General features: G+C 43.0%; 1 protein-coding gene across 1 annotated transcript in view; it reads left to right on the top strand.

Annotated features, from left to right (window-relative positions):
- LOC126237522 (uncharacterized) overlaps positions 1 to 16,370 on the top strand; it is a 797,357-nt gene that overhangs the window by 533,603 nt on the left and 247,384 nt on the right. The window contains exon 4 of the mRNA XM_049947691.1: positions 15,589 to 15,666. Coding sequence (XP_049803648.1) covers positions 15,589 to 15,666 — 78 coding nt within the window. The remainder of the gene's footprint in view (positions 1 to 15,588; positions 15,667 to 16,370) is intronic.

Raw genomic sequence — 16,370 nt, 5'->3', positions numbered from 1 at the left:
GCTTATTGAACCTTTCAGGTTAATGTCAGTCGTTTCATTCACAGGCCTTATTTTAGATTGGAGTGTACTGATGTTTGCACACAGTTCAATACCTTTTCCAGACGGTTTGAAGACTTCGTTTAAATCGTCTATATCGTAGGCATCAGCCTTCACCATTAATATCCATATGCAGTTAGTTGTTACAGTGATATTTGGGATGCTGTTGTACGGCTACTGCCCAGCCAATGCAATACTCCATTCACAAATGCTCCAGTCAACTGGCGGGAAGTAATCTGCACACAATACAGATGATCGTTCTTTTAAAGTCAAAGTGTACGACACTGCATCTGAACCTCTAGTGATGAAGCAATGTTTTAAGCTCTCCTTTGTAAACGTCAAAAGAAACATGATGCATAGATGCCCTCGGAGGTCTGTCCTGATAGCGCTGAAAATTGTAGAACACACGCCTTCTGCTACTGAAGTATCATTGTAATTCTTCTGTCGGTGGCAGGTCACCAAATGAGTCGAACTAGTAGACGATATCTGCATTTTTCATAACATATGACACCAAGTGTGTACCAGGACCTCCATCAATATCTAAATTCAGTATACCATATTCACCAGTTTTACACGTAGTCTTCGGTAATACGTCCCACAAAACACGGAATCTTGGAATGTTGAATTTTTTTCCAACAAAGTTAGTAGATCAGTATTTACGAGTGCCCAATCTGGTTGGCTTTTTCTATTTTCGAATAGATCAAGCCCTTTCCTGTACGGTTTCAAGTATAGTCCTTTTCTGATGGCTGCGGCTTCCACCATGCGGTTACGTCTTCTTGCTTCTTCTAACTGCGCTTGGGAGTTTTACGCGTTCTTGGCTGTTCGAACAACAGTTCCAGAGCTACCAGCGAGGGCCCGCACCGCCGAGTGAGCGGAGAGGGTTGGAGTGAGGAGTGCAAGAAACCCACTAGACGGCCTGGGTGTCAGTTGAACTCGTCGTGCTTTAACTGATCCTCTTATTCCTCTGCTAAGAGTGTTTTCAGCTGGATACGTCATTGTCGGCATACAGTTCTTCAGACACCTTTGCTTCCCATTCTTCTTCTTGTTTACTACACAACGTGCAGCGTTCATAGCTCACTCGAAATTCATCACTCCTAAACCCAACTTAATTTTTCCACGCATGGTTACGTTGACCTATACCAGTATCCTTTCTTCTGCGTATCACCTTAGCCTTATCAGCTGAAATCCTGTCTGCTATGTGACGACTCGGGATATCGTTATTTGCAGCATATGCGATGTCGTGTTCCAGACATGTGTTGTCGAGCAAATGAACCCCTTTATCACGTGGTGCCAAGCGGTTTTGAAGGTTTTTTCCAGCTCCACAGTAGTTATAGCCCGGAATATATAATTCCACTGGCAGTTTGCCTAGAATACCATCACCTTCTCTGTGTGTCTCCTAGCACGCATGTTATGCTGCTGCGGTGGTTGTGGACCGTACACCCCTTAAATAGCAAATTGTTAACACCAATTCAAATGTTTTGTGCTGCAGGAAAACCAAGCCATTTGACTAGTGCTCTATTTCCCCGACGTCTTACGATTCTCTCCGTGAGAAACACACCTGGTTTTGACTTTTCTACAACTCTTCAGTGTTATAAGCAACCTGCAATTTCTTCACCTTTACTACCCTTCAAAATATAAGTTCTAGGATTCATTCTTTGCACCTTGGAAACCGTAAGAATCTCTGTTGATCAGTTTGGCGGATATGATTTCCCAAATGCCGTCTTGTGTTTTGAGATATGCACCAAGTCACCTGCATTAAATTTCTGTTTGCTTGGATCCAACATTTTAATGCGATAGTACGCCGTACCCATGAGTATGGTTCTGTTCACATGTTCCGCGATACTCGCCTGCAACACATTCTTGTAATACCTATTGTAAAACACTCAACCATGATAGGTTTGGAGGTTGTCGGGGCATCGATTCGTCCCTGTCTCCAGCAAACTATCAAACACATCTGCGAAATTTCTCCCCATTTTTTTACGGGTAACGCGCAGACATATTTGGAGTATGTATCAATAACCATTTCCTCGGTACCCACTATATACAGTGACCGTTCCTCGACCCGCGGACCAAAACTAACACCTTACTGTCCAGGGGCAGGTCGAGAGCCGTAGAGAAGGCAACGCCTCTAGGAGTGACATCCGAACAAAAGGCCCTGGTCCTCCAGGTTGGCGGTTGTGCTGAGGGTTACCTTCCCACTCACATAAAAAATTATCTGCGTCGCGGAACTCTACATAAGCCTCAGAATCAGGAATGTCACAGTTGGAATCGGAAATGGCAACGGATAACGGGTTTCTCCTTTGGAACATGGAATGTTAGGAGCTTATACAGACCAGGACTATACAGAATTTGACCAAAGAATAGCCTATACAGACCAGGACTATGCAGAATTTGACCGAAGAATTAGAGAAATACCAGCTGAAAGTAGTAGCCCTCCAGGAAATTAGATGGAAGGGTGCAGGATCAATCGAGGTGAACGCAGGAAGTATACTGTATGGAGACTGTGGTGAGCGCCATGAATTGGGTACTGATTCCTATGTACATGACTAAATAATGAAAGCAGTGAAAGCATTTAAATCTATTAACAGAATCTCCTACATCACTATCGCACAGCGAAGTAGTGATATATCCCTCATTAATGCACATACCCCATGCGAGGATAAGGATAAGGATGACTGCATTAAGTAGGAATTTTATACTGAATATAGACAAATCACAATGTCAAAATAGCATTGGGTGATTTTAATGCCAAATTGCGCCAAGAAAACATCTATAAATCGGTGGTAGGTAATGCAAGCCTGCATCAGGAAACCAGTGACAATGGAATCCATTTGATCACTTTCGCAATTGATAAGAATCTCTGCATCGTGAGTACAAGGTTCCATCGTAAGGCCATTCATAAAGGAACACGGATGGCACCAGACGGGCATACAGTAAACCAGATAGACAATCTGTGCATTCAGAAGCGTTATGCAAACAGCATCAAAGGTACTCGAACCTATAGAGGAGCAGACTGTAATTTTGATCACTTCCTGGTGATAAGTAAAATGAACATTAAATATAAGAAAGTGTGCAGAATATCTAAGTAGACTGTACCTAATAACACAAATAGGTTAAAAGAAACAGAGGTAAGAAGAAAGTATGAGTCAGCAGTAGCAGAAAGCCTAATGAGTTGTGATGAGTTGGAAAGTGCCAGTGATGTGAGCAATTAAGGAGACGGTAAACAGTGCAGCCTCTAAGATACTGTCCGATGAAGTGTGTTTCAACAAACTGTGCCAGCAAAAAATGGAAAAAGAAGGTTGGCTACGAAGATGTGGTTAGAAAATCTGAGAGACCACGATCTCAGAGACAAGTACACCAGCATAAGAAAGGAAACAGCTACTATACTAAGGCAGGAGAAACGGAAGTATTACGAGAAACTAATAAAAGAGGCAGAAGAGGGTTGTATTCATCACACGACAAGACAGATGTACCAAAAAGTAAAGAAAGGAACACAAAAATATAAATGGAGAGAAACATTTTTTAAAGAGACCCAAGGAAAAATCCTCACAAGTGATGCTGAAGTAGAACAACGTTGGGCAGACTACTTCGCTAATTTACTAAACTGCGAAGACCCCACCGAACCTCTTTTATGTGACGCGCCAGACAAAATAGACATCAAAGAAGAGACACCCAGCGAAGAAGAAATACAGGGAATAATTAAAAATTTAAAAAATAATAAAGCTTCAGGTGAAGATAAAATTGTGGGTGAACTAATAAAGAATGGAGGGCCAGAATTGGTAAAAAGAATAGCGAAATTGATAAGGAAAGTATGGGAATATGGGAAAATGCCTGGCGACTGTAAAATGGCCATAATGTGTCCCATTTTAAAAAAGAATGACCCACTGGATTGTGATAATTGTAGAGGAATTTCTCTTCTTAATGTAACCTACCGAATCCTATCACATTGTCTGCTCAAGAGAGCGATACCACTTGCTGAAGAAATTATCGGTGACTATCAGTGCAGTCAATTACTCGCAATACACTGAGTGCCCAACCCATGCACCTCGAGTAATATTATAAACAAAAATGGTTCAGATGGCTCTGAGCACTAGGGGACTTTAACATCTGAAGTCATCAGTCCTCTGACTTAGAACTACTTAAACCTAACTAACCTAAGGACATCACATACATCCATCCCCGAGGCCGGATTCGAACCTGTGACCGTTGCAGCAGCGCGGCTCCAGACTGAAGCGCCTAGAACCGCTCGGCTACACCGGCCGGCAATATTATAAACAAACCAGCCCTAAACACGTCTACGTTGGTCGTCAATTTCAAATAGCTTCGGGCTGTTATCGTAAGTTTTAGGAGAGACAGTTCGACTAGTGATAACCTCTTTACTCTCCGACAGATAACTGAGAAAGCATGGGAACATAACGTTGACATCCACATGGTGTTTGTTGACTTCAAAAAAGCTTACGACAGCATACACAGGAGCACAATAACGAGGGTTCCCAAAGAGTTTCAATTTCCTGGAAAGTTAATATGCCTAGTACGGATGTGCTTGGAAGAAACCTATTGCGAAGTAAAGACCTACACAAGAGTGTCAAAGGAGTTTGAAGTCAGAACACGCCATATAGAAGGAGATGCTTTATCTCCAATACTTTTCAATATGGTTTTGGAAAAGACAGATAGAGAACGCCAAAAAGTAAACCCAGTTGGAGTAAAGACGGGTAGGAATAAAATACATCGTCTTGCTTATGCGGACGATATTGTTCTAATAAGTGGAAACAAAGGAGAACTACAACTCATGACGAATTCCTACAGAAACATTGCAAGGAAAGCAGGATTAGACATTAATGAGAAGAAAACAGAGTACATGGGGGTGAGCAAGGCACCCAATGATGGAAGTCAACTGACAGTTGATATCTCACTTTTAAAAGAGTAGACACCTTCAAATATTTGGGAAGCATCATCAATGAACAGAATAAAATGGAAACTGAAATTAAAGCGAGGATATCAGCAGCGAATAAAGCTTATTTTGGCCTACGAGATGTGTTACCTAGTAGAGCTGTTTCCAGAAGCTTCAAACTTAGGCTATATCAGAGTGTAATTGTGCCAGTAGCTCTATATGGGTCAGAAAACTTCACATTTAGAAAAGCAGATGAACAAAAATTATTAGTTTTTGAAAGGAAAATATTAAGGAAAATTTTTGGACCTAAGAGTGACCCAGAAACACAGGAGTGGAGAATACTTAAAAACCAGGAACTGAGGGAGCTATATCAACAGGCTGATATTAGTCAAAGGATGAAGAGGAGGAGTCTGATGTTGGCCGGACATCTAATTAGGATAGAGGAGGAACGACTACATAAAGTAGCATTCTCTGGATCCATAGGGGGCCGAAGGAAGCGAGGAAGGCCACGAACCAGATGGAAGGATGACATCGACGAGGACGCGGCGTCAATGGGCCTGAGTAAAGGAGAATGGACGACAAAAGCCAGGAACAGAGGGCACTGGAAGAGGAATTTAGAGAACGCGTATGGTCTCCAAGGCACAAGCGACAGTTAAGAAGAAGAAGAAAAAGATCAGTTACCATTAAAAAGGGGCATTCAAATGAAACCCGGTAACTAGTGTAAAGTAACGGTAACGATTTTATTAACTCAAAAATGTAGTTATGCACAGTACACATACTCAAAAATAGTCACCAAAACTGTCGGCACGTTTATCCCATTGCGACACTAGCCGGTCGATTCCATACTTGAAGTAGCCAGTAGGCTGCTGCAGGATCCGGGCCTGCACCCAGTCACACACTTCGTCGTCGGTTGCGAGTCGACGTCCGCGAATAGCTTGTTTTAGAGGTCCAAACACATGAAAGTGACACGGCGAATGATCGGGGCTGTACGGTGGACGTTCCAGCGCTTCCCACCCACACTGCTGCAGTGTCGTCTTCACCGCATTGGCCGTGTGTGGGCGGGCATTATCGTGCAGGAGGATAACGCCTTTGGACAACATGCCTCGGCGTTTCGACTTGACGGCTCGTCTAAGGTTCTGTAAAGTGGCTCGATAACGCTGGGCATTGATGGTGGCTCTCCGTTCCAGGAACTCGACAAGCAGTGGGCCCTTGCGATCAGAAACGGAGGACATCGTGACGTTACCAGAACTGGTGTGCTCGGCCTTTTGTATCTTTGGAGGTGGTGAAGTCGGATGTTTCCAGTGCTTGCCACGACGCTTGCTTTCCGGTTCAAAATGGTGACACCATGTGTCGTCACCTGTGACAATACGCCACAGAAAGCCGTATTCCTCGTCACGATAACGCTGCAGATGGCTCAGAGACGGCGCCATTCGAGTACTGCGCTGTTCGGCGGTCAGTTCTGCTCACAGATTTCTCGTAAGTTCGAGTGGGCGGTGCCCACGCTGATGCCGAGTAACCTATAGATCTCTCCCACGATGATTCTGCGGTTGTCCAAGGCTAAAGCAGTCACTTCCGCAACCATTTCCGGTGTGATGACACGATGAGCCTGTCCGGGACGAGCATCGTCTTCCAGTGACCCGCGCCGCTCAACGAATCCTTCTCGCCATTCCAGAACACTTGAACGGTTCAGACTGTACTCGTAGTGCACAGCCTTCATACATCGATACGCTGCATGCCTCCGACTCCCTCCGCCGCCAAAAATCCAATTACTCCTCTCTGGTTCTGCTTACTCGCCTGCATGTTCGCTAGTGGACGATACCTCGTGTATCCACCTTCTCTTCGGCGTGAAACCATACTGGCGCAATTCAACATCAAACGGTGCCCACGCGTCAGTCTCATGCAGAAGCTGATGCCATGAATGGACGTATTCGATCTATTAGCTGTTTGGGATCATCGTAATATGTATACTGTGGGATTCGATTGTTCACTGCTCTATTCTCAATATCAATACCATTACGGCTACTGCTGTTGTTGTTTTCACCATTGAGTACTGGTATTATATTTCTTGTTACTCTGGCTTTTTGCGATCTTATGTACATCAGTCAAATGTAGTATTTCACCTATATATATATATTTTCCCTTCAGTAGGCTCAACCTTCTCAGTTAAATCGGTTACTTTTGTAGTGGACTGACAAGGCAGCCAGTCCACAGAGACGGGTAGCCGAAAGGGCACACGTACACACACGCCGACTCGCGCGAAGTTTGGAACAGGATACGTGATGAATGTGATAAAGAAAAGAACGTAGCTACTAGAACACTTAACTTTTATATCGTCCTTTGGTATACAGCATTCTTGATGATACAAGTGAGACTCTTTAGATTCATGAAGTAACTAATGGCGCCTTGCTAGGTCGTAGCCATGGACTTAGCTGAAGGCTATTCTAACTGTCTCTCGGCAAATGAGAGAAAGGCTTCGTCAGTGTAGCCGCTAGCAAAGTCGTCGTACAACTGGGGCGAGTGCTAGTCAGTCTCTCGAGACCTGCCTTGTGGTGGCGCTCGGTCTACGATCACACAGTGGCGACACGCGGGTCCGACATGTACTAATGGACCGCGGCCGATTTAAAGCTACCACCTAGCAAGTGTGGTGTCTGGCGGTGGCACCACAACTTTCTTACCGATTTCAGTAACTAACTCAATTAGTGTGCTGATCATTCTCAGAAGAGTCCGATAATACATCTGCGCATACCTCAAGGTTTATGCGCGATAGTCTGAATTTTCGCATCCATGGACAAGCGAATATTCTGTCAATGTACACCGATTCTCACGGGTTGAGAGTCAGACGCGTCCATGACGCAGCGGACACTGATGTGCTCACCTCTCAATGCACAGGAACTCCGGGAAGTTTCGCCTGTGTCTAATGTCATTCAGTTCTCTTGTTTTATAAATAGCGACAAACCCATACTGTGAATGATCTCAGCAATCAGCATATATCTTTAGAAAATCCTTGAAAGACATGTCACTTCGTAAATGTGCTTGGTAATGTGCTTTAAATTCAGATTGTGTTGTTTGAAGGCTACAATGACGTTTGCTTTATCCCTAATCAGCTGTTTCAGGGCTCAGGAACATGTTTAACATTAGTACCCATATAACGACCGAAACAGAAATATTTTCGGATTTGGCTTTGTTTTTCCACAGAAACATCGTCAAATATGAACACAATGTTTGGCTTTATTTTATCAGGTGGGGTGGTATCACTGCTTTCACTGAATGCCGCGTATGTAACGCCTTTTACACCGCTCAGTGTCTCCTGTAATAGACGATACTTGGGCTGAGACAGTGTTTTTGAGATTACACAAATATTTTCAAATCGGACTCCATCTACATGTGTTAGCAGTGTGATGAGAACGTTAGTGTTTCCACTAGTGGATTGACTTATAATAATTGCTCGTATATTATCAGGAAGGAGTATTCCATTCTTCTTCTTCTGGTCTTCTCTTCTCTTACATCTCCCGACGCCGACTACGCCAGGTACCGACAATTAGTGGGTAGACATAGAAAGACACGGACACGCACACACTTTTGTAAGGATGGTGATAGTATGTGCAGCCACTATAGCTCCATCACTTAACCAACTGAGCCACAATGGATACGCAGAGATTTCATATTTACCCATGAAAAGTAACTTCATCATTCAGTTTTACAGTGACTGGCGAGGAAGTGTTTGAGGCAATTGTCTGCTGCTGCATGATTACAGGTGCAACATTGAAAATAAAGGTATTAATAAGTGTAATACTTGGATTGTAATGACAGAAGTATGAAACAAAACACAAACACTGTTTGAGATTATATAAACATATTATTTATTCAAATATCATACATCGGATACATTTAAAAAGAATCGCCAGACAGTACAATATTTCCCAAACAGAGCTTTTTGGTATGCAATAAATTCTATGCATCAAACCGATGGGCATCTTGCAATACTCTGGTTTTTCACACGTACATTTAACCTATTTCTCCTTTGGCTCTGCACTGATGCAGAAACAAGGTTACTGTTCCAAATCATCAACATGTACACTATGTAGGCGTAGAAAGCTTACAACTTCGTTATGTGTAGATTCTATGCTTGAGAATCACCGATTCAGTCCGTACAATACAAGACGTAGCACAGTACGCACACTGTATAAGTTCATAACTGAGGCGTGTCATGCACTGTCGAAGTAGATAGTGTCGGGTGGAGTATGAGTTGGATAATAGTCTGTGGCCATCTGCTGATCGATGTAGCGCTCTTCGCGACATTTTTCATCGCAGTCGAACTTAGAAGTAGGCGCTTTTACACCTTTCGACGGTCTTTGTTCCTATCCTCACATGCCAAGCCCCAGTCATGATGTGCTTCTATACCAACACTTACACTTCGTTCCACTAGAAGTCAAATTGTATAGGACTGCAAACTATAGGCGCGTTTGGTACCTTCTAATCCGTAGCGTGCGCACTCTGTGTCTTCTGGTCTGCTGGGACAGGTCACGTGTCAGCGACCAGTACTGTCCTCCATCTTGTTGTTCAGGACGGCCAGCAGCACTACAGTCGTTGGGAACCAACTGCATACCCTCATCACACAAACTGATGAGCGGGACAGACAATAACAGCTCCAGCAAGGGCATCTTCATTCTGCCCCTGCGCTGCCACACGGATGTTCTGGTACCTTGGGTCGTATTGACTTCCATCTTGCTGTTTAGGACCACCACCAGCTTTCGAGACGTCGGGAACGGGCTGGGCATCCTACACACAAATCGATAAGTGGTAAAGACATTAAGAGCTCCAGTGTGCGCTACAGGATGCCACGTCGCCGCTACAGGTCCGGACACGCTGGTGGTTGCTGCGGGTCCGGTGGTCACCCGTGCAGGCCTCGACAGATCGAAGGAGGAGGAAGTGTCACATGCAGACTGAGAGACGAGACAACCAATAAAATTACTAACTATAGACACAGACGTAATATGTGCTACTTACTTTTCTGCTTCTTCCTGTTCTGCAGTGGTGTGCTGGATCTCGACTACTGCTGCTGATGCTTCACAGGTCTTCTTCTTCTTCTTCTTCTTCTACTACTACTGCCGCTGCTGCTGGCTGACTGAGTGAGACTAAGCCTGTGGGGCTGCTGAGCCAACACCTTGGCTGAGCCCGCCTTATATCTCCTCCAATGACGTCACCAGACACTGCAACCCTATTGGCCAAAGTCTCATGTGACTGGATTCAGCATTCCTATTGGTTTCCGCGCTTTTTTTCTGAACTGCCGTCTTGGATTACTTCGTGAGAGACGAGGGGACACGGAAGTGGGGGAGGGCTAACAGTGCCCTCTGGTGATGGTATTGTGAACTAGGGCAGTTGGTCTCTGAACACAAAATTTGATATTCCTGCCAATAAATTCGAATTTCCCACCATTTTTCCCTTGGTCTTGGATTACATCACAGTAGGAGCGGGGAGGGGAGGGTGATGGGAGTTCCCTGAGTGTAGGAATTTCAGTTATGTTAGTTGTGTGTTCCACTGATCAATCTCAAAGTAACCATTATGATGTGGAACGTGCCAAGTGCATAAGAAATGCACACATGAAATGAAGATTTTATTTTAAAGCTTAAAATTTTTATTACCTACCCCATTCCCTTAAATAGCACAAAATGCATATATTATACCTATAGATTTATTTATTCCCATTCAAGCATTCATATATGGTATAGAAGGACTTGTCAGGGAGATATGATTTCAGTTTATTTTTAAAACTGTTACTGGTGTCTGTCACACGTTTTATTTCATCTTTCTGTGCCAAACATAGGTTAAGTAGAGGATAGTGCAAGTCTTTCTTTCTTCTGGTGTTATAATCACGAATGTCAGTGTTGCTTTTAAACTGGTCCGTGTTGTTGAGAACAAATTTCATTACTGAATAAATGTACTGTGAGTCTGTTGTAAGGATTCCTAACCTTTTAAAGAAATGCCTACAAGATGTGCAACTACGAGCCCCACACATTATTCGAACCACTTTCTTTTGAGCAGTGAATACTTTTTGCCTAAGTTTTGAGTTACCCCAAAATATTATTCTGTATGACATCAGAGAGTGAAAGTACGCAAAGCATGTTAACTTGCTATTTTCTATATCCTCAAAATTAGCAATTATTCTGATTGCAAAAGTTGATGAACATAATCGCTTTAGGAGATCTAAAATATGAATTTTCCAATTAAGATTCTAATCTATATCTACACCCAAAAACTTAGTATGCTCAACCCTGGCTACTGACTGCTGTTGATGTGTAAAATTTATTGAAGGAACTGTTCTCCTCGCAGCAGAAAATTAGATGTACTGTGTTTTTTCAAAGTTCAGAGCAAGCACATTCACAGAAAACCAATTAATATCTTTTCCAGAGACATTATTTGTATCATTTTCTGTTGGAGTTTCTTTTACTGAATTAATAATGACGCCTGTATCATCAGCAAACAGTGTCAGTTTAGCTTCATGTTTGAGGTAAGAAGGGAGGTCATTCACATTATCAGGAACAGAAGGGGACCCATGATCGAACCCTGTGGAACACCTAATGCAATTTCACCACAGTTAGATGGACTGGGAAACTTCCTTACATCACTTAAGCCGTATAAAGAAACTTTGTGCTTCCTGTCCTATAGGTATGAGTTAAACCACTCATGTGCTGTTCCATTTATACCATAGAATTGTAACTTCTGTAACATAATGTCGTGGTTCACAGAATCAGATGCTTTGGTTAAGTCACAGAAAATTGCTATTGGTGAAATGTTACTATTTAAAGACTCTGTTACATGGGCAGTGAAATTGTATATTGCCGTATCAGTGGAACAGCATTTTTGAAATCGAAACCGTGATTTACTAAGTATCCCATTACTGCTGACTGCTGCCAATCACTCTCGAGTACATTAGCTTCTCGACAGTTTTTGAAAATGCTGTGAGCAAGGATACTGGCCAGTAATTGTTGACATCTGTGGCGTAGAGAGGCTTCACACTGGCATATTTTAACCTGTCTCGGAAAATGAAAATACCTTGAGTTAGTGATGCATTACAGATGTGACTAAGAACGTCAGCTGTAACTGCTCCACATTGTTTTAACATCTTATTAGATATGTCATCTACTGCAGCAGAAAATTTATTTTTCAAAGATTTGATGGTTTTCCTTATTTCACAAGAGGTTGTTAGATGAAAACTAATGTGACTAGGATTTCTCAAAACTGCCTCTTCCATGTACTGCTTGGCTTTTTCTTTTGAAGTATTCTCACCAATGTTTTCACCTACACTTAAGAAATTGTTGTTAACTACATTAGCTACTTGTGTACTGTTGGTTAAGATGGTCTCATTCTCTACCCCAGTGATTACTTTTCCTGTGTCTCTTCTAACAACGTTCCATAGTGTTCTGACTTTATTACCGAGTTGTTAATTTCATCTTTAATATGCATATTTTTTGATTTTGTGACTGGTTTTCTCAGTGTGTTGCAATAATTTTTATAGTGTAAAATAACTTCTGGGTCTTAAGTAATTCTTGCTGCCTCACACAATTTTCTTTTCCTTTCTGAAGATACTTTAATGCCTTCCCGAATACTGGGTGATTTTGAGACAGTTGTACTGTTTACTGGAATTTGCGCGAAGTCAGTGCATTGCTCAAGTGCAACACGCATCCCGCCGTCGATTCAGCAGAAGCAGATTTCTGACTGGCGTACAAAATTCTTGCAAGCTGGATGCATATGGAGAGGGAAGACCACCGGTCGGGCACGCACGTCTGATTAAAATCTCGACCGTGTCCGGGGTGCTATCGCAAGACCACAAGATGAACAGGACAGCAACTTCAGCTTCCAGAAGCAGCGGTGTGACATGTTCTGAAACGACGTTTGCATACGAAGCCGTACAAATTGCAGTTGCTGCAGCGGTTGCGTCCCGGCGATCATAACACAATTTTGCATTTCATTTGTCTAGGATATGGTAGAGGACACTTTTTCCGGACGACTCATCGACGTTTCATCTATCGGGTAAAGTAAACCGCCATAGTGTAAGAATTTGGGGATCACAAAATCCTCGTTTCGTCGTCGAACACGAAAGAGACTCACCGAAACTGAATGTGTTTTATGCCGTTTTTGTTCACAAATTTACAGACCTTTCTTTATTTCTGAGGAAACTGCGACAGAAATATAATACGTGGACATGCTGCAAAGTTGGTTGCCCCTCGACTTCACGAAGATTGCAGTGATTTCATTTTTGTAGGTGACGGAGTCCCGCCTGACATTCACCTCTTAACACCGCTGTCCCACAACGCTGGAGAACAAGGTCTGGTTCACGGCTTTCGGCCTCCGATGTCACCGGACCTCGTACCTTGCGATTTTTTGTGTGTGTCTGTGTGTGTGCGTGTGTGTGTGACAGAGTCTTTGTCCCATCTGTGGCAGCTGTTCTTCAATAGCTGAGAAATATAGTTGTCGAATCTGTCGATTCAATTAACAGGGGCTTGTCGATTCCTGTGTGGAATGACACTGACTGCCGTCTCGACGATTCTCGAGCAACGGACGGTGCTCGTGTCGGGTGTCTGTGCGAACATAAGACACTGAACCGTCCTCTGTCCAGTGACGCGCGTAGTGTGTTTCTATCTTTCGTAGTCTTTGGGTAATAAATAACTGAAATCTCTTCCGAGTTTTTTAATCAGCTGGTCTAATTACGGGTAAAAAATGATAATTTAAGTAAAAGGACTTGTGAACATGATAAAATGTGACAATTGTTGGTGCCTGATATATATTAAGTTCGATACTTGATAAACCTTAAATCTCGGTTCTGAGATTATAGCACAAAGGCAATGAGATGCGAAACCTGACACGACGTGGTGATGCACAAAGCAACTACCGAACACTGGAAGTTACGGACTAAAGCGGATTGAGAAATCAGTGAAACCAGTCAACACACCCCAACGTGTTCAAGCGACTATTTGAATCAAACAATAGCCTACGAAATCACCTAAATTTCAAAGTATTCAAAACTCGCTACATGTCGCAAACTAATAACACTATGAAGGTGTCCAGGAGTGTTAGGGCTTCAGTTAGACAATTTGAAACGTACTAAATTACCGAGATTACCCAGCCCCCCTCACGAGACGGGGGTGTACGCGTGCTATGCTGTGCCAGCCCGCACAGCTGGTTCCACCGAGACAAACGGAAACGTCTCTGCTGCCCTCCAAGCTTCTTCTACTGTTTGCCCTACACTCACAGCAGTTATGCAAGTAGAATTCGTAACTGCACGCACGCACACACACACACACACGGGAAGGGACAGCTAATGTGCAATGTGACACTAAGGCGGCGTGAACATGAGTGTTGGACTCAGAGAAGTAGCAAAACTTAATGCACCTTGCGCAAGTGCATCTGAATCGGACCATTTGCAGACAAGTTTAACACAATACATGAAAAATGTGTAAACTGCGGCTGATATGAACGCACTCAGCTGCTGACCACCCTTATGTCGGAGGGAATTCACTCACTGCACCGTAAATTGGAGTGACATGAAGAGGCTTACAGACAGACCCTTCAATATGTGATCTCGAGAACGGAAACAAATAGATTTATGTCCGTCAATAAACAGGTAAAATGCAGGGATCTTACGCTTTGCTGGTTTCGTGATACATTTTTGCACCAGCAACCCAAATATCTCACTAGAAACAACGCCAGTCCTGGGTTACAACACAATACATCTACGGTATGAAGCGGCCGACAGTGCCGTAAAAATGCGCCTAAAACGCAGTAAACAGCCAGTATAAAAAACTGTTAATTCCGGCTATTTATAGACAAGTGCGAACTGCGCGAAAATAGAACAGAAACAAAAGAATTTGGGAAAAAAGCAAGTTACAAAATACGCCAAAAATGGCTTTGTTACGGAACCGATTTGTTCCCTTAACCCAGGAGTTTCCAAAAACCCGCGGGCCGCATGTGGCCCAATGCAAGTATCAATGCAAGCATCTATTACACGATCGGGGGAAAAAAACCGTAAAAATCCGTTTGTGTAAACTTACGATAAGATGAATATTTTTTAATATTATTACGTAGTTACTAAGTTCGACCATATGTTTACATTGTGAGAGTTTCGATCAGCCGGTTCAGTTGTATTGTTCAAGTGCGTATGATGGTACATAGACATCAGTTTGATTTGGACTTTAGTTTCCTAGTCTTGTATTATCACCGTTTTTCTTCATTCTTAAACGGATGATACAGTGGTGACCTACCAAAATGTCGGAACTGATTATAATACTGTTACGTAACCCTGGAGTGAAAAGTCATGGTTTTTCTGTATGTTTGTGTCGTATGTTTGCCAAATAAATAAAAATGTTGTGCCGCGCGGGGTAGCCGCTCGGTGTGTGTCGCCTTGCCACGATTCGCGCGGCTCCCCCCGTCGGAGGTTCGCATCCTCCCTCGGTCGTGAGTGTGTGTGTTGTCCTTAGCGTAAGTTAGTTTAAGTTAGATTAAGTAGTACTGTGTAAGCCTAGGGACCGTTGACCTCAGCAGGTTGGTCCCATAGGAACTTACCACAAATTTCATTTTCGAGAGACGCGGTGAAGATAAAATGCACAAACCTGTACCGTAAAGACCGGCACCACTGTAATTTTTCCTTTTCTTTATTTTTGCAGAGAGAGCCTATAAAGTTTGACGTGCACCTACGAGGAGCTCCTGAGGAGGTGGTGCGTCTCGTCAAGAACATCCAAGATGTAAGTGGCAAGCGCGTGCTGCCTAGTAGCTCACTGTAACCACTCGAGCAAGTTATATTCTTACATTTTTAATTGGCTTTAGGAATTTGTCCGTACAGCCGTCTTACAACTCGTTATGTTCTTCTTTGTTTCCAACATTTCTAAATAATGCGATACTATAAAGGACATACAGAACAAGCTAACAGAAATTTATCGAATTACAAATTTTCACATACAATTTTTAAGTAAAGACAGTAAGATTAAGAATATGACTTGAAAATCGTGATACGTGGAGCAGTCCGCCTAACACTGCAGTAAGAACTGATAAATACACTTTCATGTATTCCATAGAAATAATTTATTTCCATCTTGTCTACATAAAGCGCGGTGTACTACCTTACCTAAAATTACGGGAACAAGTATTTTGGTAGCACTGTTGAAGGCGGTACAAATGCTGAAGGCGCGGTTCAGATTTCATTTGTTTGATCTCGGTTGCATATAGTCAGATGTTTACGTTTATTATAAACTCATATTAGTCTATAGATAGCTACGTCAGCAGTAGCTAACAAGATGTGGAGACTGGTTGGTAACGGATGGCCGAGACCTCTAAGGTTACTTTTTACGTGCTGCTGTTTCTAACTCACCGTAAAAATGTATGGCGTGGATCATCTTCCTCGCCATAAACATGTGGGCACGAGGTACTTTCTGAAATTCCAGTGAGTAAG

The sequence above is a fragment of the Schistocerca nitens genome, chromosome 2 (assembly GCF_023898315.1).
Source record: "Schistocerca nitens isolate TAMUIC-IGC-003100 chromosome 2, iqSchNite1.1, whole genome shotgun sequence".
NCBI classification, from domain to species: Eukaryota; Metazoa; Arthropoda; class Insecta; order Orthoptera; family Acrididae; genus Schistocerca; species Schistocerca nitens.
Note: the sequence above shows the minus strand (reverse complement) of the source record. Positions and strands in the feature narration are given on the sequence as shown.